This window comes from Sciurus carolinensis, chromosome 11, assembly GCF_902686445.1.
Source record: "Sciurus carolinensis chromosome 11, mSciCar1.2, whole genome shotgun sequence".
NCBI lineage: Eukaryota > Metazoa > Chordata > Mammalia > Rodentia > Sciuridae > Sciurus > Sciurus carolinensis.
Genome location: NC_062223.1, coordinates 67,081,986 through 67,109,595, shown reverse-complemented (window position 1 = coordinate 67,109,595; position 27,610 = coordinate 67,081,986). Strand labels below are relative to the sequence as shown.

The window sequence follows — 27,610 nt, the reverse complement described above, 5'->3', positions numbered from 1 at the left end:
TTCGTCAGTTGGCGAACATTTCCTTTGTTTCCACTTTTGGATATTATGAGAAGTGCTATGAATATTCGTGTACAGTTTTTTATGGGAACACATAGGTTTTCATTTCTCCTGGATATATATCTAGGAGTTTAAGTTGGTGGTCATACTTTGAGAAACCACAGGACTCTTCCAAAGTTGGTGTACCGTTTTATGTTTCTACCACACTGTATGAAGGTTTTAATTTCTCCTCATTCTCACCAGTACTTATTTTCTTTTTTAATATGCCATTTTAGTTAATGGGAAATGGCATCTCATTGCCATTTTGATTTCTATGTCTCTGATTGCTAATAGTGTTGAGAATTTTTACTGGACATTTGTATATCTAACTTGGAGAAATGTCTATTCAAATCATCTTTCTCTTTTCTTCCCCCCTTTTTAATTGGTCATTTGTTTTTATCATTGATTGTTTAGAGACCTTTATATACTAGATACTTTCATATAAAAAATTTTCTTTTAAATTGTATAAATGCTCTATTAGCTTTCACAATCAACTGAGAGACAAAAAAAAAATAATGGTTCATAGACCAGAGTATAGATTTTGGTTTATAGGCTGGAGTGAAGATTTTATCAATATGGATACTATAAAAATATACTCTTATATAAATACGATTTGCAAATATTTTCTTCCGTTTCTTGGGTTGTCTTTTTACTTCCTGGATGATGTCCTTTTTCCATCACCTTTGTGAAGTGAAGGAGTGAACCCATGGACACTCTACTACTGATCTTACATCCCCAACATTTTTTTTTCTTTTTAACTTGAGACAGTCTTGCTCAGTTGCCAGGCTGGCCTGGAACTTGGGATCCTCCTCTGTCAGTCTCCTGAGCAGTTGAATTTATAGGTGTGGGCCACTGCATCTACCTCCCTTTATGCTGTCCTTTAATGTTTTGGTAGGATTTTTATATGATATCTGATTTTTCTACATTTTCTCTACTTGCTCGTGTTGAAAGTGTTTGTTTTCATACAAGGTTTTGTGTCCCGCATACCCATCGTTAGCTCCTGGCGTACTGGGGTTTGAACCCATGGATGCATTGCCGCTGGCTATATCCCTAACTGTTTTTGTTGTTGTTGTTGTTGTTGTTGGAGGAAGAGATTGGGTCTCACTCAGTTGCCTGTGCTAGAATATGCGATCTTCTTACCTTAGCCTATCAAGTCACTGGGATTACCTGTGTGGCTACTAGATCAGGCTGAGTTTTTTTGGTACATATTGCAGGATAATTGTTAAAGAGTATTTTTCTTCCAAAATTTATAGATCATTAGGGCAATTGCAAACATGAATGCCCCCACTTTCAGGCTAGGCACGTCATGATTTTTGCCAAAAATTTTGTGTAAAGAATAACAAACTGGATTAGTTTGTGTTTAGAAACCTGAACTCAGTTATATACATTGTATTTGACTTCATAAATAAGATCTACAATGTTTTTACTTTGAAGTTAATAAATCCTACCTACTCAAGATGTAAGTCTTCAGTAATTGTACTTTCCTACTGCCAGAAACCTTGCTGCACTGAATTCATCTCATTTTTCGTTTTTCTGCTTTTTCTGTGTATATACCTTCCTTAATGGTAACATCTTATCTCTGCATGGTGTAATTATCAAATCCAAGAAATTAATGTTGATATATTATAATCACAGGGATTTTTCAGATTTAAAAAAATTATTTATTTTTTTAGTTGTCGATAGATCTTTATTTTATTCATTTATGTATATGTGGTGTTGAGAATCAAACCCAGTGCCTTACACATGCTAGGCAAGTGTTCTACCACTGAGCCACAACCCCAGCCCCATTTTTCAGATTTTATAAGTTTTCCCACTAATATCTTTTAATTTTCATTTAATGCGCAGTTCAAGGAACTCTTTTAAAACCATTGTTAAATAACGTTTTAGGACATACTGAAAGTATCTCTTTTTCTGGTGATGGTTTGGCTCCTGAGAATTGAACCCAGGGCACTTTACCACTGAGCTACATCCCCAAACCTTTTATTTTTTGAAACAGGGTCTTGATAAGTTCCTTAAACCTTGATAAATTGCTGAGACTAGCCTTGAACTTGTGATCCTCCTGCCTCAGTCTCTTAAATTGCTGGGATTACATGTGTGTGCTACCACTCTTGGCTCAGAAAAGTATCTCTTTAGATGTCTACTTTATTAGTTTGAGAGCAACATATTTCTCAAGCTACATTATGTTAGATACTTTACAAAGAGATTGTTTTCATTATAAAAGTTTCATGAGAAAAAAGTAAGAAGTAACCATGCTGTCTTTAAACACCGTTTTTATTAAAATTTGGTCTAATAGCTTGTTTGTCTTTTTCTTTTTAATCCTTGGGTTGGGTTGGGCAAGTTAGGCCTTGGTAACCATTTTAAAATTTTTATTTTTTGTGGTAGTAGGAATTGAATCCAGGACCCAGCACAGCACTTGCTAGGAAAGTACTCTAACCACTGATCTACACTCCCAGTCCTCTGATTACTTTCTAATGAGGTGATTTTAAACATACAAAAATGTATTGGGGCTTTGGATCCTAGGGGGTCAAAGGATTAAAGTAAATGTTTGTTGTGACATCAATAGTCATTTTAAACATTAGTCTGTCTACTTAGAAGCTGAAATGATGGTTTTGGGAACTATATCCAAATTGTTTATATTTACAGAAAAAGATTTATAAGGATCAGATGGAATACATGTTGCAGAATCACGTATTCCCTCTCTTCAGCAGTGATCTAGGCTACATGAGAGCAAGGGTATGTTTCAATGCTATATTTTATATATTTATATTCTGTAATAAATGACTGTGGGTTTTTATATTTAAACTTTTTAATGTTCACTTCAGTAGCCATGTTTCATGTAAGACTTCTGATTAACATAAATCTTTAAATGGCTGCTGTTAATGTGTGCATGGTTTTCATCTGTGTCTGGTAGCAGTGTCTGTCTGTGTTTTGCATTCAGATCTTGCTATCCACACAAATGTCTTGCAGCCAAAGAGTAACTTGGGATCATAGTACTGGTCTAGTGTTGTCTATTTGGACACATTTACCACTAGCCAGCCTCCAAATTCCCGCACAATAAACTCTAGAAAGAGATGAGCTTGGGAGAATTTAATGTAAGATTTATAGTCATTGTGTTTTTTTTAAAAGGCTTGCTGGGTACTTCACTATTTTTGTGAAGTAAAGTTCAAAAGTGATCAGAATCTCCAGACAGCCTTAGAGCTTACAAGAAGATGTCTGATTGATGACAGGGAAATGCCTGTGAAAGTAGAAGCTGCCATTGCACTTCAAGTGTTGATCAGCAATCAAGAAAAAGGTAAAGGATTCGCTTGTCAAAAATACCGAATGTCTTTGTGCCTAGTTATACAATATATACTTTTAGGAAGTTGATATCCTTTTTTTATTTCTTCTTCTTCTTCTTCTTCTTTTGTGGTGCTCAGGATTGAACCCTGCACCATGCTGGGCAAGTGCTTAATCACTGAGATATATCTCCAGACTTCCTTCATCCGTGATATGTTTTTTAAATTCTGATATATATTGTATCAGGTTTCTAAAAGATTTAAGTGTTTTACAAAAGAAGGGTTGTTTTTTTTTTTTTTTTTTTCTTTTTCTCTTACAGCTAAAGAGTACATCACACCATTTATTAGACCTGTAATGCAGGCCCTTCTTCATATTATAAGAGAAACAGAAAATGATGATCTTACCAATGTAATCCAGAAAATGATCTGTGAATATAGTGAAGAAGTTACTCCTATTGCTGTAGAAATGACACAACATTTGGTATGTTGTTTGAATGTATCATTTTTTGGAAGCATTTTAATTTAGCTCGCACTAGGTTCCAGTTAATGTGTCACAAGTGCCTTGACTTAGGTATGTAACAAATATTTCATTGAGCTCACTAGATTGAATGTTGAGTTTTAAGCCCTTTGTTAGATATTTTACTCATTTAATTCTCACACAGACTTGTATAAGGACTATACTATTTTACAGATACAAAATAAAATGTAAAAGTTTAAATAATTTGCCCGTGCTAGACATGATGGACTTGAGTTCATACTTAGGCCTCCCCAGTGATCTTTAGTTTTTAATTTTTTATGGTACTGGGATTGAATCCAGGACACTCAACCACAGAATATCCAGTGTTTACTTGCTTATTTATTTGTTTGTTTATTTATTTATTTGATTTGTTATTTTGAGACAGATCCTTGTTAAGTTGACCAGACTAACCTTGAACTTGTGATTCTTCTACCTCAGCCTTCTAAGTAGCTAGGGCTACAAGACTTTTACCTTTGAGCACAGCTTTAGCCAGTAAAATTAATGAAAATATTCATAATATTGAGAACATTTATAACTTGTCTGTTTTTGTGAGGATTAAACCCAGTGGTTTTCTACTCTTAAGCTATTTTATTTTATTTTTTTTTATTTGTTTATCTTATTTCATTTTTTTGGTACTTGGGATTGAACCTGGGAGCACCTTACCACTGAGCTACATCCCCAGTCCTTTTTATTTTTTATTTTGAAAGTCTCGCTAAGTTGCTGAGGCTGCAACAACTTGCGGTCCTCCTGCATCAGTCTCTTAAGTCATTGGGATTATGAGTATGTGCTACTGTGTCTGGCTTTTTTTTCTTTTTTTCTTTTTTTTAAGGAAATTTTAAAAAATTAATTTTAGTTGTTATTAGACCTTTATTTTATTTTTTTATTTATATGTGGTGCTGAGAATCAAACCCAGTGCCTCATACATGCTAGCTAGCTAAGCGCTGTACCACTGAGTCACAACTCCAGCCCCTGTGCCTGACTTTTTTATTTCATTTTTGAGATAGGGTGCTAGTAAGTTGGCCAGGCAGTCCTTAAACTTGCAACCATCCTACCTCAGCCTCCTGAGTCATTTGGACTACAAGCATGGATCACTGCACTTGGCCTCTTGTCTCTTCTAATGCTCACAGTATTTCTGTGAAATCCCCTAATTGACATGTCAGGCAGCCAAAGTCTAGAGAGTTCAAGTAAGCTTGTTTCAGGTCACCCTGTGAGTGATGGAGCAGGACCATTACATAGCCCAAGCTCTTAATTTTTCATTAATTTGGAGACATTGATTTCTTCTGCTATCCCAATGAGAATATTTAAAAAAAAAGTGTTGCGGGGCAGGGCAAGGTAGGATGGGACGGGAAAAAAAACACCAAAAACTAAAATAGTGTTAACCAAAGCATGTTTATAGTATTTAGTTGACAAACCTAAATTGAATTCTTTTGGCTCTAGGCAATGACATTTAACCAAGTAATCCAGACTGGTCCAGATGAAGAAGGAAGTGATGACAAAGCAGTTACTGCCATGGGAATTCTCAATACAATTGATACACTTCTTAGTGTAGTTGAAGATCATAAAGAGGTAAGAAAATGATTCATTGTGACACAGGTTTTATACATTGTCATTTATTACTGAATGTACAATGAGTTTTGGAGGACTCTAACTTGAGATGACTCTATAATCATCTCATCTATTTTGACTTTACATTTTTAGTTTTCTTTTGTTCCTTATCTCCAGTATCAAAGAAACAAATGGGTGTGGGGGTATAGCTCAGTGGTAGAGCACTTGCCTAGCATGCATGAGTCACTGGGTTCAATCCTCAGCACCACATAAAAAATAAATAAAAAGGCATTGTGTCCATCTACAATTAAAAAAAGAAAAAATGTTTTGGTAAAATACATACAATATAAAATTTGCCATCTTAAGGCATATTTAAGTGATTAGCCATTTTTACTGATTGTGTGCATTCAGATTGTTTTGCAAGCATCACCACAATCTTCCTACTTATCTTTTTTTCTTGTATTTAGAAAAGTAAGGGGACTGTAATTATGGATTTTTAAAAATTGAATTATTTCAAACATACAGAAAAAGAGAAAACTAACTGATACTACCTAATCACTGCCAAATTTTATTGCATGTAATCTTTTTTTTTTTTAATCACCCTTAGATTTTACTTTCAGTAAAAGAGTCATTTCAGCTGATTTGGGGGGTTTTGTCTTTTTTTTTTTTTTTTTTTTTGTCATTTTTTGGGGTGAGAGGGATTGCATGTAGGACCTTGTGTATGCAAGGCATGTTTTCTGTCACTGAGCTTACCTACAGCCCCCCAAATTTCAGTTAGATATAGTTGAATCCTTCAGGGGACTTCTTCCTAAGCTCTTCCCTCCTTCTATCCTTCCACTAGAATTAATCACTGTCATAAATTTGGATGAATAAATTTTAGTGCAGATGTTTATCCAAAGCTGTGTGTTTTCAGATATCTACACATTGCAGGTTGAGATTTTCAATAAACTATTTTATATTCCCTATTATTATAATTGAACATAAGCAGAAGATATCAGAAATTCGGTAGCTGCTTTAACAAGTAGATTATTTTGAGGAGTTGAAGATGTATTGCATAATATGTATTTCAAATGGTTATCGTCCTGCTACTTCTTTTTTTGAGGGGGATATGCACTAGGAATTGAACCCAAGGTCTCTATACTGAGCTATCTACCCAATTCTTTTTTTAATTTTGAGATATTGTCTTGATAAATTGCTGAGGTTGGCCTAGAACTTGGGACCCTTCTCCCTCAGTTCTTTGAGTTCTGTGAATACAGGCACCATGCTCAGCTTATCTCCTGCTTCTACATCTGATTAGTAGGAAAATATATTTATCTTCAGAATGTTCTTTTAACATTCTGGTTGCCATCATAGATTTGTGGTCCTGTTGTAGGCCATAATGAAAATTAATGAGGAATTTGTAATTTTCTATTAATTGTGATTGTGGCTTGGGGCCTGAGTTCACGTTCCATGATTCACTAATATAATTTGAAAAATAGCAGTGATTTCAAAATTATTGGGATTGGTAGGAACAATGCCTTCCTTTAGATTATTTCTCTATAATTGACTGCCATTACTTTTCAGTTACCTCTGGACTAATGAAGTCAGTGCTTAAAACACAAAAAACCTGTAGGTGCCAGGTGCTGTAGCAAATGCTTGTAATCCCAGCGACTCAGGAAGTGGGCTGCAGTAGGAGGGTTGCAAGTTCAAAGCCAGCCTCATCAATTCAGCGAGGCCCTAAGCAAATTAGTGAGAACTTGTCTCAAAATAAAAAAATAAAATAAAAAGGACTGGGGAATATGATTCAGTGGTTAAAGTACACCTGGGTTCAATCCCTAGGACCAAAAAATTCAAAACTTATAGGTTGTCTTCAGAGTAGTTGTATTGCATTTCCCGAGTGTGTAAATTTTACCTTTCAGTTTTAGGTAGACTAATTAAATTATTATGTATGTTTTTCTCATTATAATGATGTTTCATTAAATTTCAATCTTAGATTAGCTTATAATTTCATAATATGCATATTATTTCTGAACAAAGTGATTTAACAGTGTGTTTCATGTAGAAAAGTAGTGGATTACAGTATATTATTTTAATAATTTATTCAGCTTGCTGCAATGATTATTTTCCCCCTTCTCTTTTAGATAACCCAGCAGCTTGAGGGGATCTGCTTACAGGTCATTGGTACTGTTTTACAACAGCATGTCTTAGGTATCATTCCTCTTATTGTGCTGAGAATTTAGTGCTATTCACATTGGTAAACATTTTCCTAATGACTCAGTATTCTCTTTTAGAATTCTATGAAGAAATCTTCTCTTTGGCACATAGTTTGACATGTCAACAAGTGTCTCCACAGATGTGGCAGCTACTGCCCCTTGTATTTGAGGTCTTCCAGCAAGATGGCTTTGATTACTTTACAGGTATGTCTAAATAGTGTGAAAATACTGGGGGTTTCACCTCTTCCCCCTGTTTTGATTTATTTATAGCTTATCATTTGGTTATATACTTTTAAATGCTCCAACTTCATTGTTTGGATAAGTTATCAGTAGTGGTTAGTGCTCAAGGACAACACATAGTACTGATTTCTGTTTTATATTTTGACTTAGTTATTTTAGGTTTGCTTTTTTAATACTCCCCATAACTATTTTATGTATAATTATATGTTTGTGTGTTATCTTAATGTTTTAATACAAATATGAAGGAATTCATTTTAAAAGTAGATTCCTTTCTGTATTAAAATTGAGTACATTTTAATTAAAAGTGAATGACACAAAATGGGTATTATGGTGTATACTTGTATTCCCGATAACTCAGAAAGCTGAGTCAGGAGGGTAGCAAGTTTGAGGCTAGCCTTGGCAAATTTTAGGTCACCCTGGACCAACTTGGGAGACCTTGTCTCAAAATAAAGAGGGCTTGGGACCTAGCTTAGTGGTAAAACATCTTTAAGTTAAATACCCAGTACTGGGAGTTTAAAAAAAGAAAAAATGAGTTATAGAGATAAACTGATCCCACAGACTTGCCTTTTTCTAAGAAAAATTTTCAGAAGCAAAGAAGAATAAAGTATTTGTATTAGTAAATGTGTAACTGATGCTTTTTATTAATACAGACATGATGCCTCTTCTGCATAATTATGTAACAGTTGATACCGACACACTTCTATCTGATACCAAGTATCTTGAGATGATATACAGTATGTGCAAAAAGGTAGGTCATTTAAAAATAATATTAGATCTTACTAGTTTGTTCCTATACAATTATGAGGATACATTTTGATAAACATGGGGGACATGTGAGTCTGACAGAATTAATGGCTTTTTTTTTTTTTTTTTGCAGTGCTGGGGATTTGAACCCAGGGCCTTGTGCTTGTGAGTCAAGCACTCTACCCACTGAGCTATTTCCCCAGCCCAGAATTAATGGCTTTAATATTTATGAGCACTCAGACATGGTGATGCACTCGTATAATCAGACAGCTTGGGAGGCTGAGACCAGAGGATCATTAGTTCAGTGCTGGCTTCAGCAACTTAGCAAGGTCCTAAACAAATTTGTGAGACCGTCTTTAAATAAAAAATAACAAGGGCTTGCGGAGCAGCTGTTGTAAGTCACTGGTAAAGCATCCCCCAGTTGAAACCCCAGCACACCCTCACTCACTGAAAACTCTTGTTTCTAGGTTGCCCAGTAATGGCTTTAGCATGCACATGTCTCCTGTCTGGTCTCCGTCATTTACTTGTAGTTATAAATGTTTGGATTTTACAGCGTTGGGAGTTTACTTTAATCTAGTTTTGTGGAAGCTAAAGAAGGAAAGAATCAATAACTTGAGATTTTTTAAAAAAATGATCAGGAATAGATGTAGATGTTTTATTTATTAGAGTTGAATAGAGATGTATGAAGGAAAAATACTTGGCTTCTGGAGGCTAGAAGTATTTCGGAAACTGCAAGATTTGAAAATCTTGAGTTTTTTTTTTTTTTTTTTTTTTTTTTTAAAGTGAAATGTATTTTACCTTTCTCCCAAGAAATGGAAGGAGAAACATGGTGAATGCTGCTATGCTACTACTATATATATATATATTTTTAAATACATTTTTACCTACAGTTTGGGGAGAGAGAGTTATTTGAATGGGCCTGGTGATAACAATTCATAGTATTTGAATTTCTAGCAGTTTTTCTTGAGAAGTAGTGCAATAAAAACTAATTTTGCTGCTGGGTATGGAAGCACCTGGAAGTAATTCAAGCTACTGAGGAGACTGAGGCAAGAGGATTGGTTGAGCCCAGGAATTTAAGACCAGTTTGGGCCACAACATAGTGATAATCTCATTTAGTAAGGGGGAGAAAATATTTTGCCCCAGGAGGTTTAAGATATGTTTATCTTTCATTAATATCTTTCCCTTTTGACCACTTATTCATAAATAATTTTTTAGTTATATTATTCATTTAGTGCCAGTTATGTTTATGTTAATACTATGGGAACAGAGATATACCCTATTTTGCTATTCCAGAATAAGTTTACAGTTTTCTAACAGTAAGTAGCCTGTGATGTCCTTGTTCTTTATTTCTTGTCTGGGGTTGCCGTCAGTAGGATGCTTCTTCTCCCACCATTCCACAGCACCCCAACTCGATATTTTGTATTTTATGAGACAGTTTGTCTACAAATAGTATTTTTGTAGTTCTTTACAGAATGACCAGTAACGTGAGAAAGTTTAAGTGTTTTCACTTCTACATTTGTGTGAGAAGTTAATGGTTGGTAGCTGCTTTAATCCAGAATGGCATTTCAGGATTGATGTTTTTTTGTTTTTGGTTTTTGTTTGTTTGTTTTTGGTACAGGGGATTGAATTTAGGGGCACTCAAACTACTGAGCCACATTCCCAGCTCTAGTTTGTATTTTATTTAGATACAGTGTCTCACTGAGTTGCTTAATGCCTTAAAATGTTAATAGGCCTTTATTTCATTCATTTATTTATATGTGGTACTGAGAGTTGAACCCAGTGCCTCACACATGGTAGGCAAGCACTCTACCACTCAGCCATAACCCCAGCCTTGGATTTGAACTCTTGATTCTCCTGTCTCATGTTAGCCACTGGATTATAGGTGTGCCACTAGGCCCAGCAGGATAGATGCTTTGATCACTAAGACCAGGCTATTAGAAGGTTAGGCTGTTTGACAGACAACTCTAAATCCTTACACATTCTTTAGTCTACAGTGAGCATCATAATCATTCATATTAGAATATAGTAAGCACTACTGTGAACTTTTTACAAAGGAAAGGAAATGATTTCTGATTTAAACATTTTCATGAAACTTTCATGGAATTTATATTCTTTGTTGATCAGGTTCTTACAGGAGTTGCTGGAGAAGATGCAGAATGTCATGCAGCAAAATTGTTAGAGGTCATCATTCTACAATGCAAAGGGCGTGGCATTGACCAGGTCAGTGAGGCTAACTGTGTGTAGGTTGCTGCAATTGAACGTAGAGCCTCATGTATGCTAGGCAGAGAGTCTACCTTTGAACTTCATTTCATCACCAGCCCAAGACTAACTTCTAATGCTTCTATTTGGAACTTCAGAGAGGGAATCATTCTTTTCCATTTTTTTTTCCTCCTTCTTTGGGCATTTTACTACATATTGTGGTACACTATTGTGTACCACAGCATGTATTTACATTGTTGGTGTAAAATTTAACCATATATCGATCATATATTTAATGTGTTGGAAATATGAGTATTGAAGTTTCATGTAAACTCTGTTATGCCAGGTAAGTTTTTGCTGAAAATTTCTGACGGCATTAGTAATTAAATTTCTGTGGTCAGTTAAAATATAGGAACATTGTGAATCTGTGATTGATATTATAGTGAGGTTTTGCTAGCTTAGTGAAAACATGTCATGCTTCAAAATTAGATTTCCTAGCAAAATCCTCAATGATAAATATTAGTCATCCAGTGGGGCTAGATTAGTTGAGGCAACAATTAATAATATGGGTATAATAGGATGCCATTAATTTCAGTATTGTACTGTCTTGTAATCTTTGTTTACAGTGCATTCCCTTATTCGTGGAGGCAGCTTTAGAGAGACTGACAAGAGAGGTTAAGACAAGTGAACTTCGAACAATGTGCCTGCAAGTTGCAATTGCAGCTTTGTATTATAATCCACACCTACTACTCAATACCTTAGAAAACCTTCGCTTCCCTAATAATGTTGAACCAGTTACAAATCATTTTATTACACAGTGGCTTAATGATGTTGACTGTTTCTTGGGGTAAGTGACATGAATTGGACCTTTATGAAGAACTCTGTTTATATAAGAAAATAGAGGGAACTTATTTTTTTTAATTTTTATTTTTAGGCTTCATGACAGAAAGATGTGTGTTCTTGGCCTCTGTGCTCTTATTGATATGGAACAGATACCACAAGTATTAAATCAGGTTTCTGGACAGATTTTGCCAGCTTTTATCCTTTTGTTTAATGGATTAAAAAGAGCATATGCCTGCCATGCAGAACATGAAAATGACAGTGACGATGATGATGAAGCTGAAGATGACGATGAAACTGGTAAGGGATTTGTGATGAATTTCAGGACAACACATGTCTAGTTAAGAAAACACTGTATATACCTTTTTTCTAGTCCTTCTCCCAAAGAAATCTAGGATCATAACCAGATGCTTTTACGTTCATTCATAAGAAACAACTTATCTCCTTAGAAGAGTAGCAAAGTCTAGGGATGGGGCTGTAGCTCTGTGGTAGAGTGCTTGCCTAGCAGGTATGAGGCACTGGGTTTGATTCTCGGCACCGCATAAAAATAAATAAATAAATAAAATAAAAGTGTTTTGTCCACTTATAACTTAAAAAAAAAAAAAAAAAAAGAATAGCAAAGTCTATAAAGGCAGAATTATCATCTATGTTTCCAACAATAGGGTAATTCCAGGCATTATAGTACGCAGTCACTAAAAGATCTGTTTACTCTGTATGTGTTTGGCACAACAGATAAAAAAAAATGAATGTCATGCTATTCTCCAGAAGTTTTATATCCTGGTGGGAAAAACTTAAAAAGCCAAATAGTACTATATAGAGTTGATTCATGGTGTTATTGATTCATGTAGGAGGGAACTCCCTTAAGAGTTGAGGAGGCATCTTAAGATAATAAAATGTTTCTACCATTAACTATATCTTATAAGTATAATCAGAAGTATATTAATAATATGTTGTGAAGGTTACATGAGAGAATTCGTGACATACAACAGTTCTTGGCACTTGGCATTCAGTAATATTTAACAGAATTAAGACAGGCTTAGTAGCCCCTCTCAGTAGTTGCAGCCACTCAGGAGGCTGAGGCAGGGGATCACTTGAGTCAAAAGCAGCTTGGGAAACATAAGACCCAATCTCAAAAACAAAAAAACCAACAACAACAAAAATAAGATTTAACAATATTAATGAAGGCATACATATATATTGTTACATTAAGTATTAAAAGATGTCTAGTTTTTTTTTTTTTTTTTGCGGTGCTGGGGATCGAACCCAGGGCTTTGTGCTTGCAAGCTATCTCCCCAGCCCTAGATGTCTAGTTTTTAATGTTTGAATTTATTGCAAAGAACCATCCTGTTATTATCTTATCAGTGCTAAGCCTAAGTGTTTGCAATATAAAATTGTTAATTAGTTGTTATCTAAACATTTCACATGTAAGACATTTTGGAATAAAAGAATGCATAAGCGATCAAATGTTGGTTAATAGAATTACTGTAATGGATTCAAGGTCATATAGGTAATGCAAGTTGTTTTGTGTTTTCCTTGTTTTGTTTTGTTTTTGCCATTTACTAAGTTAGCCAGTGTTTTTTTCCACCTTGGCAGTACTAGGACTAGAACTCAGGGTTGCTCTACCACTGAACTACATTCCTACTCCTTTTTATTTATCTGAGATAGGGTCTCCCTAAGTTACTGAGACTGGCCTCAAAATTGTGATCCTTCTGCCTTAGCCTCTCGAGTTGCTGTTATTACAGACTTGTGCCACTGTGCTTGGTAATTCAGCCAGCCTTTTTTTTTTTTTTTTTTTTTTTAAATCTCATATAATTTTCTATGTGTGGGGCTGGAGATGTGGCTCAGTTATAGTACCTTGCTTGAGGTCCTTGGTTGAATCTCTAGCACTGCCCCTCGCCCCCTCAAAAAAGTTTCTATGGTTGTAATTCAAACTGTTTAAAAAATATATATTATGTGGTTTTTTATAAAAATTTTTTAGTTGGAGATGGACGAAATATCTTTATTTATTTATTTATTTTTTATGTGGTGCTGAGGTTCGAACCTAGTGCCTCACACATGCTAAGCAACTGCTCTACCACTGAGCTACAACCACAACCCCAACTATATAATTTTATTATTGGTATTTAGTTTGGATTTACATACTGTAAGGCTAAGAGCATACCAAAGGTGAATCTGGAAGTGTTCCTTCAGACCCCAGGCTAGGTGGCTTAAACTGGTAATCCCAGCAACTCAAAGGCTGAGGCAGCAGAATCGCAAGTTCAAAGCCAGCCTCAGCAACTTACCGAGACCCCCTTCCCTGAAACAAGAACAAAAACAAAACAGGCTGGAACTGTGGCTCAGTGGTAGAGTGGGTTCAATCCCCCGGAATCCCCCCACACCTCACCCCACCACCACACACACACAAAAAACATTCAACTGTGGTGTTTAGAATAAGTCATGGTTGCGCTTCTTTGACATCAATATTAGTTTTCCATTCTATCTGTTGCTATACATGTGTTTAAACACCAATTCCTGAAACTTTTCCTTGACTTTATTAATGAATTATAATTTGCTGAGAATGGTAAAGTCATTGTCACTTTGTTGAGTAGCAAACTATTTCAGTGTTATATTTATGATTTGACAGAGGAACTAGGGAGTGATGAAGATGATATTGATGAAGATGGGCAAGAATATTTAGAGATTCTAGCTAAGCAAGCAGGTGAAGATGGAGATGATGAAGATTGGGAAGAAGATGATGCAGAGGAGACTGCTCTGGAAGGCTATTCCACAATCATTGATGATGAAGACAACCCTGTTGATGAGTATCAGATATTTAAAGCTATATTTCAAAGTAAGTCTGCTTATCACATATAGAACCATTTCATTAAACAGTCTGTTGCTTAAAGAAGAGAGTATTAGTTATAGTAACAATTGTTTCTAATGTTGCCATCAAGCTGCTGAGAAATCTTTCCTCATCCTGTTATTTTTACATTTAGTTTGTAATTTTGAAAGCTGCATATTCGAGAAAATAGTGTAGTTCCAAAAAGTGAGAATTCCCCTTTCTTTTGATTCCTAGTCTTTCAATTTTCCTCAGCTGTTCTTCCATATTTATTCAGTATTAATGTATTTTTGCATATTTTAATCAATTTATTCTACTGTTATTGAACTAGCAAATTAAATATAATAAATTTTAAGCTTCAAATAGCTAATTTAACCCTCCAAATTTGGATGCAGTGATACAGTCTTCTGGAAGTCTAGATGCGTCAGTTATGTGTGGCTGTAGAATCTCAGCTATTTTTACTTAATAGCATCTTTTACTTGAATTTCAAGGTATAATGCCTGTGGTCCATCATCCATTTTATGAAATTAAATTGCTGGTGGCATACTTCTGTAGTCCCAGCTATTTAGGAGGCTGAAGCAGGAGGATCAAAGTTTGAGGCCAGCCCGGGCAACTTAGCAACACACTGCCTCAAAATAAAAATAAGAAGTGCTGGGGATGTTGCTCAGTTGTAAAGCAACCCTGAATTCAGTCCCTAGTAGCAGGGGTAGGAGGGAAAAAAGAAAAATATTGCCACTATCTTTGAAACCCCTTCTCCCTCAGGTTTATTTGCTATTATTTATCATTCTTACATAGGAACTTTGACATGGAATAAATTCTCTGATAACCAAGGTTTTTAGCCTCCCAAGCCCATGACAAAACATTTTTGATGCAAGATCACAGATAGTTTTTCTTAATTATGTGACATCAAGAATTGAATTGCCAGAACTACAGACGTGCTTTGTTTTTTTTGTAGGTATCAACAGGTCAGTTCTGAAAATATAGTTTCTAATACTGGATCTTTACACAGTTGAAATAAACAACAAGTAGAAAACCATATGATTTAGCATTAGGTTTTTGTCCACAAAATACCTTGCACCTAATACATGTGGCTGTCACTTTATATTCTTCACATTACTCTGCAGTGAAATTTTTTGGGGGTAAAACCTACTGTAGACATCTTCTTGCAGATGTGTGTGTGTGTGAAATAGGGAAATACTTGCTTAATCTTACCATCATTATATATCAACTTATTTAGTGCATATTTTTTTGTTGAACATTATGAAATTTTAACACTTGGTTTTGTGATATTTGGAGAAAATTTGTTCTGTTTCTCACAGACTGTTATTTAGACTATGATATAAAAATGTGTGACTATTGTGATTTTAACTTGAGAATTGCAAGGGTACCTTTCCAAGGGAATGTTTTATGTATATATGCTTTTCTTTTTTCTTTCCTTTTATTGCCTGTCAACTATGGGGTTTCACGTATTCCAGGAAAGAACTCTACCAGTGACTTAAACCCCAAAGAGAGTTTATTAAAGAAAGTTTTTGAGTAGGCAAATGGAGGAAAATAAAACCTTTATTTTGTATTATTCACCCTTTTCCCGCACATACATTTTGTAGTTATTTAACTGTGAATATTTTAATGACTTAGGTTAATTTAATTATTGAAATTCCTCTAGTTATGACAAGAACAATTAAGATAGTATTGAAGCACAAAGATGAACTAGAATTAACTTTTTGCCCAATATCTTTTGTTTCATAAGTAACTCTTAAGTTACTTTTTTAAAGGAATATTATTGGGGAGAATTTCAGTATTGGATTTAGGGGGTAGACAAAACAGAAAGAAGCTATCAGTCTCTATTGTTAATGCTTTTTTCCACTTGTTTTTGTTTTGGTAGCTATTCAGAATCGTAATCCTGTGTGGTATCAAGCTCTGACTCATGGTCTTAATGAAGAACAAAGAAAACAGTTACAGGACATAGCAACTCTAGCTGATCAAAGAAGAGCAGCCCACGGTATGTTAGTCAACCATAATCCCTCTTTGATGTAATTAATGACTTCATGTAGCTTTAAAATCTTATGAAGGAATTTAACATTATATAAAAGGTATATTATATAATGGTACATAGACTGTGTGTATAACTCAGTGGTTATACATGAGTACTTGCCTAGCATAAGCAGGGTCCTGGATTCACCCCAGTGTAATCATTCAGTCAGTCAATCAATAAAATTATTTTGGTGATAAAAAATATAATCTAATATGTGAGATTTAATTTAGAAGAAAATTTGGTTTTGGCTACACTTTACTAATTTTTAAATGTAACTAAAGATTCCCTTCAGTGTGTAGTAGCTTTAATAAAACTGCTTAAGTTCTTGCTGATGGATTGATTTTTTTTTTTTTTTTTTTTTTTGGGCAGTACTGGGGATCGAACTCAGGGCCTTGTGCTTGTGAGGCAAGCACTCTACCAGCTGAGCTGTCTCCCCAGCCCTGATGGATTGATAATAGAACATTCTGTTAAAAAATATAACATTAAATTGATCAGTTAGTTGAGAATATTGGCACATGCCTGTAATCCTGGAGACTTGGGAGGCTAAGGCAGGACAATCACCATTTCTAAGACAAGCCTTAGCAATTTAGCAAGACCCTATCTCAAAGAAATGGGCTGGGATGTGGTTCAGTTGTTATGCACCACTGGGTTCAATCCCTGTACTAAACACAAAAAAGGTAATTAATTAACATTTTCTCTGAAATATATTAAAGAAAATTCTAGGCATTTTCACTTTAAACATTTTAGTATGCTTCTCCCTTCCACTACATCCCCATACACATGCAACAAAACCAGAGCCTCACTCATGTAGGCAAAGCACTTTACCACTAGCTGTATATACCTCCAGCCCTGGAGTACATTTTTAAGATTTACTCTTTTTTTGGTACTGGGGATGAAACACAGAGGTACTTAACCACTGAGCCATATCCCCATACCGTTTTATTTTTTATTTTGAGAGAGGGTCTCGCTGAGTTGCTTAGGGCCTCAGTCATTTGCCAAGCCTGGCCTCCAACTTGTGATCTTCTTGACTGTGCTTCCCAAATTGCTGGAATTATAGGCATATACCACCATGCCCAGCAAATATATATTTTAGTTATATATACTGTAATAGTTTTCTCTAGGTTTTGATACCCAGACAGCTTTTTGGGGGCGTTGACAAGGGATACCAGGGATTGAACTCAGGGGCACTTGACACTGAGTCACATCCCCAGCCCATTTGTGTTTTATTTAAGATACTACTGATTAAACCCAGAGGTGCTTTATACTGGGCTACATTCCCAGCCTGTTTTATTTTTTATTTTGAGACAATGTCCTACTATATTGTATCACTACTATACCCAGCTCTTAAGTATTTTATATTTTGGATTCACGTGCATTTGATAGTTTTTTCCCTCCTTTTCAAGATGGGTCCTTAATGATACATGTGACTCACAATGGAGAGTGTTTAAATATTTTTTTTTCTTGAGGCAGGCATGATGGCACACACCTATAATTGCAGCAACTTGGGAGACCATGGCAGGAGAATTTGAAGTTCGAGGCAGTGTAGTGAGAGCCTGTCTGAAAATAAAAGGAATGGGTCCATATTCCCATCATGTAGCATTCCTGGGTTCAATACCCTGTACCTTAAAAATTTTTTTTCCTTAACCATGGGAAATTAAAATTCACTAAAGGAGTCCACAACATAAAACAGATTATTGCCTCTACATGGTGCATGCCCCTTTTCCCCTTATACCTGTGTAGGGAGAATAAAGTTATCAGTTTTGGAACATCCTGGTTATTAATGGCAAACTATTATCTTGTTAATTGATTGTTAATTCCTTTTTCCTCCACAAAGTAGTAAGATAATTGAATTCCCTACTAAACTTTCACTTATTTGTGTTCTAGAATCCAAAATGATTGAGAAGCACGGAGGATACAAATTCAGTGCTCCAGTTGTGCCAAGTTCTTTCAATTTTGGAGGCCCGGCACCAGGGATGAATTGAGTTCTCACTTTCTTTCCTGCTGTGTGATTGTAGTGAAGAGCTTGTGTTCCTCCTAGTAGTGGTTCCAGAACTGGTTCATGTTACCTACTCTAAACTAATTGATCAATAGATGGACAAAAAACCCCAGGAGGTGGGACCTGATCATGCAACCTGGCACTGGAAGTGAAACCAGAGGGATTTTTGTGGGGAGGGGGGGTTAACACGGGGGGTATTTTCTTTATTTTTTGAAGAAAGTAAGATCCTGACTCTGAAGCTTCAAGTGACACTGTGGAAATCTGAAACAAGAGGGGATGTCATGAAGGCAGCTTTTCTTTTTCTGAGGAAAAAATAGGCATGGGCTACAGGACTATTTAAAATGTCTCATTTACAGTATAAAGCTCAAAGGTAGATGTAATTTTTACACCTATGAGTATTGTCCGATTTCTGTCTCTTCCTCACCATTGGGTATCCTTTATATGTAAATAAGATAAGGTAATCTGATAGCCTTATTCAGTCTTCATTTTCATTCATCAAAGATTGTTCCTATGTAGATTATTGGACATTTATTGTAGCACTACATAACTGATTTAAAAATCTGTAAATGAATTAGCACTTTCATATTGAAACAAACCTGCTAGCCTATGTATAAAAGCAAAAATGTTTGCTGTTTATAAAAAGGGATGTAATAGGGTGGGGGGGGCAGGGGTAATTTCAAGTTATTAATTTAAAAATGAACTAGCAATTTTGTACCTGGTGACTTTGTGGTGCACTCACCTCTGATAGTGACTTGAATTCGGTATGTAAAAAGGGGTTAGTGATATTTCATTGCTGCTAAAAATGGCAACTCCCTCTGTGTCCTGTTTTTTCTTAAAGCTCTCAGTGTACAAGTGGATATTTGGATACAAGACCTTACTGTAACAAACAAGAAAGGTGATATCTGAAGCATGTAAATCGGATATAAAGTTCTGCTCTTAAAGAGTTGATCTTAGAGTATGGCTAAACATCTATATATGCAATATTAAAATAACTTAATTCGGCTATTATGTCTTGATTTGATTGCAGTTTTGTTCCTATTTATAATTTCTTCCCTTCATTGGCCTGTTTTTATCCAGTACCAAGAAAGAACACAAAGTACATCCTTAATATTTGACATCATCTGCCCACTACCCTGTGCACACCTCCTCTACCCCTCTTGATAATTGTGGTATCTGATTTTAACTAGATAGACTAAAGGCACATGGTTCCCTCCAAAAACCACTATCGATACCACTGGAAAAATGAGCCAGCAACAAAACAGTGTCGAGAAGTTGGCTTGCTCCCCTCTCTTTTAACTGCTTGTTGAAATAAGCCTTTATTGATCTTAAACATCTGTCAGATGAGTCATACATTGGGTTATTTTTTTATACACAATATTTCAGATTGAAAGCAACATCTCAGTGGCTTTAAAACTTACATGCTGTTGTCTAAAACAGATTAAAAATTTACAAGTGTAAGAATGAATTGCATATCATATTTAAACGCATAATTAAGGAAACTTATTGGTGTTGTACTTTTCTTGTATGCCAATAATTAAGCCACTACTGTTGGCACTGTTTGGTTTTCTATTTAACACAGGAGTGAATTATTTCCTATATTTATGAATTTACTACTAAAATCTTGGCAAAAAATAGAAAAAATTGTCTTAAGTCCATGAGTGAAAACTGTTAATCAAGTATGTTTCTACTGCCCTGCCCCCAAGTTGGATATCAACTGTATACCCTAGATTGCTCAAGGGATTTTCATTATTATATAAAATCAATAAAAAACGGAGTAGTTGTATATATGCAACATTGTGTACAGAGGGGAGATATTAAATAGTATTTGTCTTTACCGTTTTTTTTTTTGTTTTTTTTTTTTTTTTGGTCCCCTAAAACCTAGTCTACTTTCTAAAATTTCAGACTTCACTGCTCTTTGAATTGATAATTCCAATTTTCACATTGTTACTGGAAAACCATGTCTAATAAAGGTTTTAGTTATTCCCATGCACAGAATGAAAATTCTCATTTGATGGGGGTTTGTTTCAAGAAAATGTATTGTCATGTCTTTGAGAGCAAGTTTTATTGTCTCCTGTTAATTTGTTCCAAACTAATCTCCACTTATAGATTTTTAACTCCAAATTATACCTTATAATTAAACTTCTTAAATATTCAAATGGTAACTTTAATGAATTAAACGTACACTTCAATTTTCATAATTTCTCTAAACTTAACATCAAATTACAGTTTTTTATAGGTCATGTGTCTTAATATGTTTGAGTTTCTACACAAGGATACAACTCTTGTAAGTAGTTATAAATAGACTCTTTTTTCTTTCCTCTGTCCTCCCCCAATGTACTGGGCATTGAACCCAGAGGTACTGTTGCCACTGAACTACATCACTAGGCCCCTTTTATTTTGAGACAATTCTTGCTAAATAGCTGAGGCTGGCCTCAAACTTACAATCCTCCTTCCTTAGCCTCCTACCTCCCTGGGATTATAAGCATGCTCCACCATGCCCAGCTATAAATTTGTTTTTGCTATATTAAGATGGTGACTGCTGTACTTTGCTCTAGAAGAGACAAGAGTATAGATTAGAGGTGGCCAAACCAGAGCCCTGTGGTTATATGCTGCTGTTCAGCCCAAATATACCCTCTTTCCAAAGCAAGCATGAAGAAAAAGGCATTGAGAATTACCATAATATACACTAATACCAGCTACTTGGGAGGCTATAGCAATAGAAACACAAGTTTGAGACCAACCTCAGCAACTTAGCAAAATCCTGTCTCAAAAATACAGAGTGATGGGTTCAGTGGCACATACCTGTAATCCCAACAATTTGGGGAGGTCAGTGTTGGAGGGCCTCAATTTTGAGGCCAGTCTCAGCAAATGAGTGAGGTCCTAAGTAACTTAGTGAGACCATGTCTCAAGAAATAGAGCTGGGGATGTAGCTCAGTGGTAAAGCACCCCTGGGTTCAATCCCCAGTACCAAAAAATAAGAGCTGGTGTTGTAGCTCCACCAGGTGGGAGTGGAGGAAGAATTGCATTAATTTGTTTAAAGTAAGAACACATAATAACTTGAGCATAACAGGCATTCTGTACTTACAAAAAGAATTACCTAAGTTACATTAAAACATATCTGCTGTAAAGTTGTCAATTCTGTTCTATACAATCTAAATTTTGTAAAAGAACCTGTGGTTATTTATCATCAATGTCCCTACTAAATTCCAGCTTTACCCTTAGTGAGATATAATACTTGGGCTTTGCAGTTGAGAAAACAAAGAACAAAGGTTGCATGTTCCCTTATATGTCAAGTGCACTTGGAATAATTTAATCTCTTTTGGAGTAGGAATTATGATTTAAATAAATCAGATCTTCAAATTAGATAAGGCTCTTAAGAGAACAAGTTTTGTTTTTGTTTTTTCCTATGCAAGATAGTAGGGATTGAACCTAAATTAACAGTAGAAATCCTTCATTTTAGCACTGTGGGAAGAATTAATATGTAATTTTTGTCTGGGGTTATCAACCCTACCAGGTTTTTAAAGTACAGGTTATGATTCACCTTTACACAGTTACAGATTATGCTCCCATGCATATACTGAAGTTTGTTAACTACATTCACTATTTGAAGCTTACATTTAAATGCCTTCTATCAAAGCCTTTTAAAGTTTCTTTTTTAAAAGACTTGTGGTATTAGCCAAATGATATTATTATATTGTATACATGAACAAACATGTAACAAGAACCTCCACTGTTATATATAATGCACCCAAAACAAAACAAAACTGGCCAAACAAGAAAAAGGAACATCCTCAGTTTGATAAAAGACATCTACCAAAAACCCAAAGTTAATGTGTTTAATGATAATAAACTAATAATTTTCCCTTGTTCAGGAGCAAGACAAGGATGGTCACTTTTACCACTACTATTAACATTACAAATCAAGTTCTAGCCAAGGCAATTAAACAAGAGGAAGTAAAGGGAATCCAGGTTGAAAAGAAAGTAAAATTATATTCATAGGTGATGTAGAAAATCCTAAGAAATAACATACACAAAATGATTTTAAGGTTGCAAGATACAAGGTTAATAAACAAAAATTAGTTGTTTTTCTAAATAGCACTAATCTAAAAAAAAAAATCCACTTAGAGTAGCAATGGAAAAGTACTTGAGGAAATGCAACAAAAAAGGGTAAAACTTATACACTGAAAACTAGAAAACACTGTTGAAATAAGTATATAAATGGAAGTGTAACATACCCCAAACTCATCTACGGATTCAGTTTCATCCATATAAAATCTCAGCTACCTTCCTCTCCCCCACCTCCCCAATCCAGGAACTAAGTAGCTTATCCTTAAATGTGTATGGGATATAATGGACCCAGAATAGATAAAACAGTCTTTGAATAAGTAGATTCAGTAATCACAATAGTGATTGGTGAAAGGATGGTCCAAAAGAATAAAGTTGAGAGTCAAGAAAATAAACCCTAAGGCCTATGGTTAATTTCCAGCAAGGGTGCCAAGATCATTCATTGTGGGAAAGAATACTCTTTGACAAATGGCTCAGAGACATTTTATCTACAATGAAAAAAAACAATAGATCTCTCAGCCAGCATTACTCACATCATACCCAAATATTAACTAAAATGTTTCAAAGATCTAAATGAAGGTTTCAAATTACAAAATTCTTGGGAAGAACCAACCACACATAGATTTTCATGAGTTTGTATTGGGCAGTGGTTTTTTTATATCCAAACCACATACTAAAAAAGAAAAAAATTGGGCTTCATCAATCTGGTTCAAGTAGTGTTTGTTTTGTTTTGCATGGTACTTAGGATTGAACTGAGGGCCTTGCACATACTAGGCAAGCACACTACCACTGAGCAACATCCAGCCCTGTTTGTTTTATTTTGAGATAGTGTATTTCAAAATCTGCCTCCTGAGCAGCAGAGATAACAGGTGTGCACCACTGCAAAAGGCTCAAAAGACACTTTGAAAAGAAAGAGAATGAGAACTAGCAAGTTATGTATCTCACAAGTGGCTAGTATCTACAATGTGTAAAAACTTTTGCAGAGTGCCCTAGGTTAAATACTCAACACTGCCAATAAAAAAAAAAAAAAAAAGAAAAAAATAAAAAAAAAATAAAAAAATAAAGATGGACAATTACAAATATTGGCAAGTATGTGGAGAAATTAGAATCCTTATCATGTAAAATGCTCATCTGTTGTGGAAAAGTTTGGCAGTTCCTCAAAAGGTGGAAAACTGTTACGATATCACCCTGCAATTGTACTGTTAGGTAAATATACCAAGAGAAATGAAAATGTGCACAGAAATGTCCATAGTAGCTGGGTATGGTGGCACATGCCTATAATCCCAGTGACTGGAGGCTGAGATAGTAGGATCACAAGTTCAAGGACAGCCTCAGCAATTTAGGGAGGCTCTCAGCAATTTAGCTGAGACATGACAGTAGATATCTCCCCAGAAAGAGAAAAAAGGCTGGAGATGTGGAGATGTGCTTCAGTGGTTAAGCACCCATGAGTTCAATACCCATTACTGTCCTGCCACAAAAAATATAAAATGTCCATTGATAGAAAATCCAAATATCCATCAATTGAAAAATAAGTGTGTTGTATACATACAAATATTGGCAATAAAAAGGAATGAAGTAGTTAGCAGGGCAAAACATTTGTAATCCCAGAAATCTGGAATGCTGAGGTAGGAGGATCCCAAATTTAAGGTCAGCCTGGGCAATTTAGTGACCCTGTCTCAAAAGGCCTGGGGATGTGGCTCACTGGTAGAACACTATGGGTTAAATCCCCAGTACAAAAACAAAAGCCTATAATGGGGTGGGATCAGTGCAGCATACTTGCCTAGTACACATCAGGTCCTAGTTTGATCCCTAGCATTGGGGCGGGGGGGGGGAGGGGGGGGAGGAACACACTTGAGATCTTCAGGGGCCTTGAAGTTTTAGATAATATTCCACAGAGCATGGTGGTACATGCCTGTAATCTTACCTATTTGGGAGACTGACCCTGGATTTGAGACCAGTCTTGGCAATTTAGTGAGATCATGTCTCAAAATAAAAAGGGCTGGGGATGGCAGAGCGTCACAAATTCAAGATTGGCTTTGGCAACTTGTGGAGAACCTGCTTCTTAAAACTATGTTCTAATTAAATCCTAACAAATGAAATGTAAATAAGAATTTCATTTTGTGTGTGAAAGTTGAGGCAGAAAATTAACTTTTATAAACCCAGGATTCTCTCTTGTTTTGAGACAGGCACTCATAATTTTATCCAGACTGGCCTCAAACTTGAGATTCTCTTTCCTCACCCTCCCAATTCACTGAGATTACAGTTGTGTGCCATCATGCCTGGCACAAACCAAAGACTCAACACTGTATCTTTGAGCCCTATGAAAAGTATGAATTTTTAGTATATTTTCAGAGATTTCATTAGAATGTCAAAGGAGTTATCAAACACTTAGGGACCCCTGCTGCAAACAATAAGTGGAAAAAGACTAACATTTACTGAGCACTAAAAAAAGTCTGAGAGGCACTGTTACCTGTGTACATCTACATTACTATGTATCTTTCTAGTAACATTGTTAAATGGATGGCAAGTGATACATCTATAGCTACAGTTCTTAATGGAGACAACTGATTTGGTTTTTAAAAATCAGTTGCTGGGGTGTGGTGGTGTTCTCCTGTAATCCCAGAGATTTGGGAGGCTGAGGAAGGAGGATCACAAGTTTGAGGCCAGTCTCAGCAATTTAGTGAGACTATTTTGTTTTGAAATGTATACTGGGGGTTGAACTCTGTGATGGTTTTCCACCGAGCTACATCCCCAGCCCTTTATTTTTTTGGTACTGGGAACCAGACACAGCAGCACTTCACCACTGAGCTACATTCCCAGCACTTTTTTGCTTTTGGGAGGGTTCCCTAAATTGCTGAGGGTCTCACAAAATTGCTCAGTCTGGTCTTGAACTTGAAATTCTGCTGCTACAGCCTCTTGTGTAGCTGGGATTACAGGTTTGTGCCACTACTCCTGGAACCTCTTATCCTTCAGCTGAGATCTGGTTAAAAGAGAAATCTATCCATATACTTTTTTTGGTACTGGGAATTGAACCCAGAGTTGCTTTACCACAGTCATATCCCTAGCCCTCTTTAATTTTTTAATTGGATATGGACACAATAGCTTTATTATTATTTTTTTTAATGTGGTGCTGAGGATGGAACCCAGTGCCTCACACATACTGGGCAAGTGTTCTACCACTGAGTCACAACCCCAGCCCTTTATTTTTCTTATTCTGAGAGAGTCTAAGTTGCTTAAGTCCTGATGAAGTTCCTTAGGTTGGCCTGGAATTTGCAATCATCCTCCTGTCTTAGCCTCTTCAGCTGCTAGGATTATAGGCCTGGGCCACCTAGGCCACTGCGCCGGGCTCCACTGACTTTTTTTTTTTTTTTTTTTAAACTGTATGTTTTATACCTTTATTTATTTATATTTGTGTGGTGCGAGGATCAAACTCAGTGCCTCACACATCCTAGGCATGCACTGAGCCATAGTTCCAGCGCCCCCATTGCTTTTTATTTATTATTATTATTATTTAATATTTTGCTTTAGTTGTAGGTGGACACAATACCTTTATTTGTATGTAGTGCTGAGGATCCAACCTAGGGCCTCACGCATGCAAGGCGAGCGCTCGACCTCTGAGCCACAACCCCAGTCCTCCACTGACTTCTAAATGAGCAAAATCCTCTACCATCTTTTCAAATAACCTAATCCAATGTTACCTCACATTTTTCTTACAAGAAGCTAGAAAGTAATCAGAAATATTTTAAATTTCTAAAGAATGTGTTAAAGCTTAAATAAAATCCTATTTTCCTTCTAATGCATTTATGCCTCGGATAAGGTAAGCCTAACCAGGAAAAAGGGAATTGGCACCAAAACACTAACTATACTGAGGGCTGGCTATCTTTAACATCTTTTTGACTTATCCCCTGTCTATTCCACAATCACCTGAAATGCAAGAAACTAAACACCATGCTACTCTCTCCCTTTAAGAACCCAAATCTGATCAAGTAAACCAGCAATTCTAACACCTGGCAGGCCTGACTTAATAATACTTGGTCTACACACTTTATTTCATTTTTACTCGCCGTGGTTTCCAAAGCTAACGAATAACTTTTAATTTACTGAATAACTCCTGAAATGACTAGTATTTCTAATGACTTAGAAAAGGATTGGGTAAGAGCTACCGCACATGGAACGATTAATTTGTATCTATTAACAGGTTTAGGGCACCCTATTGAATGCTTTCCCCCACCCCTTTAGACTTTTTCAGTTAGCGACACACAAAAGGTTAAGAAGAATCAAAAGAACGCAGCGACACCAATTCAGTTGACTTCGAACTTTTGAGCCAAAAGTACACGAATGGACAAATGCATCCAGTCTCCCGGAGGAGTCTCTGGCTACCACCGATCGGTTGCCAAACTCCACGGGCGTTTCCGGTGCAGAAGGCTCTCTCTCCCACTGCCTGGTGATGCCCCTGGCGACTGGAGAAGCGCCGGCAGGCCTGGAAACCAGTCACCGGCATACACCAGGTCTTGGGAAAACAGCCTTTGCCCAAGACTAAGGGCCTCAGTCAGCAATGAGAGCCCCCGGGGAGAGAGCAGGTTTCCCATCCTGTCCTATGTTTCCCCCCTTCTTCCCTCCCAAAGGTACAACATTCGGCAAGTGCCAGGCAAAGCTCATCCGGTCTCCAGAATTCGCTCCAGCAAGCCCACCGGGAGATCCCAGGCTGACTCCTCGCCCCTGTGGGGAAAATGGCGCCCGTCACCCTTTCTCTCTCCCAGGTAATCACAAGGGCCAACCTCCCTCCCTTGCTACAAAATGGCGTCTCCCGCTAGGGCCCCGGAATCTGCATAATTAACTTGTCAGCGAAGTGGTGTTGGTCTGGGATGAGCGGTTCTATCAACCAGTCAGACACAAGAACTTTGATTCCGCACTTTGCGCGAGCCACTCAGGAGCTGGCTGGAAGACCAACCTAGCATAACGTCATGAGTTGGGGCGTGTCCAGGGGGCGATTCCCTTCTGGTAGGCTAAATTTGGTCCAATTACACGCAGGGAAAGTCCAGTGAGTGACGTAATGCCTGCCCAATGGAGACTGGGGGCGGGCCTCAGACACGCTATGCGGGTTGCGGGGC

At 36.4% G+C, this 27,610-nt stretch overlaps 1 protein-coding gene and 1 non-coding gene across 2 annotated transcripts in view; both read left to right on the top strand.

The window, feature by feature from the left end:
• The window catches only part of Ipo7 (importin 7), a 56,609-nt gene extending 37,167 nt beyond the window's left edge, over positions 1 to 19,442 (top strand). Inside the window, exons 13-25 of the mRNA XM_047567656.1 lie at positions 2,680 to 2,769; positions 3,163 to 3,328; positions 3,632 to 3,792; positions 5,266 to 5,394; positions 7,494 to 7,560; positions 7,644 to 7,769; positions 8,456 to 8,553; positions 10,674 to 10,769; positions 11,375 to 11,595; positions 11,683 to 11,888; positions 14,212 to 14,418; positions 16,289 to 16,405; positions 18,323 to 19,442. Coding sequence (XP_047423612.1) covers positions 2,680 to 2,769; positions 3,163 to 3,328; positions 3,632 to 3,792; positions 5,266 to 5,394; positions 7,494 to 7,560; positions 7,644 to 7,769; positions 8,456 to 8,553; positions 10,674 to 10,769; positions 11,375 to 11,595; positions 11,683 to 11,888; positions 14,212 to 14,418; positions 16,289 to 16,405; positions 18,323 to 18,420 — 1,782 coding nt within the window. The 3' untranslated portion in view covers positions 18,421 to 19,442. The remainder of the gene's footprint in view (positions 1 to 2,679; positions 2,770 to 3,162; positions 3,329 to 3,631; positions 3,793 to 5,265; positions 5,395 to 7,493; positions 7,561 to 7,643; positions 7,770 to 8,455; positions 8,554 to 10,673; positions 10,770 to 11,374; positions 11,596 to 11,682; positions 11,889 to 14,211; positions 14,419 to 16,288; positions 16,406 to 18,322) is intronic.
• On the top strand, positions 2,910 to 3,093 carry LOC124960820 (small nucleolar RNA SNORA23). The gene has a single exon (XR_007104143.1). It is a non-coding gene; the product is annotated as a small nucleolar RNA SNORA23 (small nucleolar RNA).
• Positions 19,443 to 27,610: the final 8,168 nt, after the last annotated feature.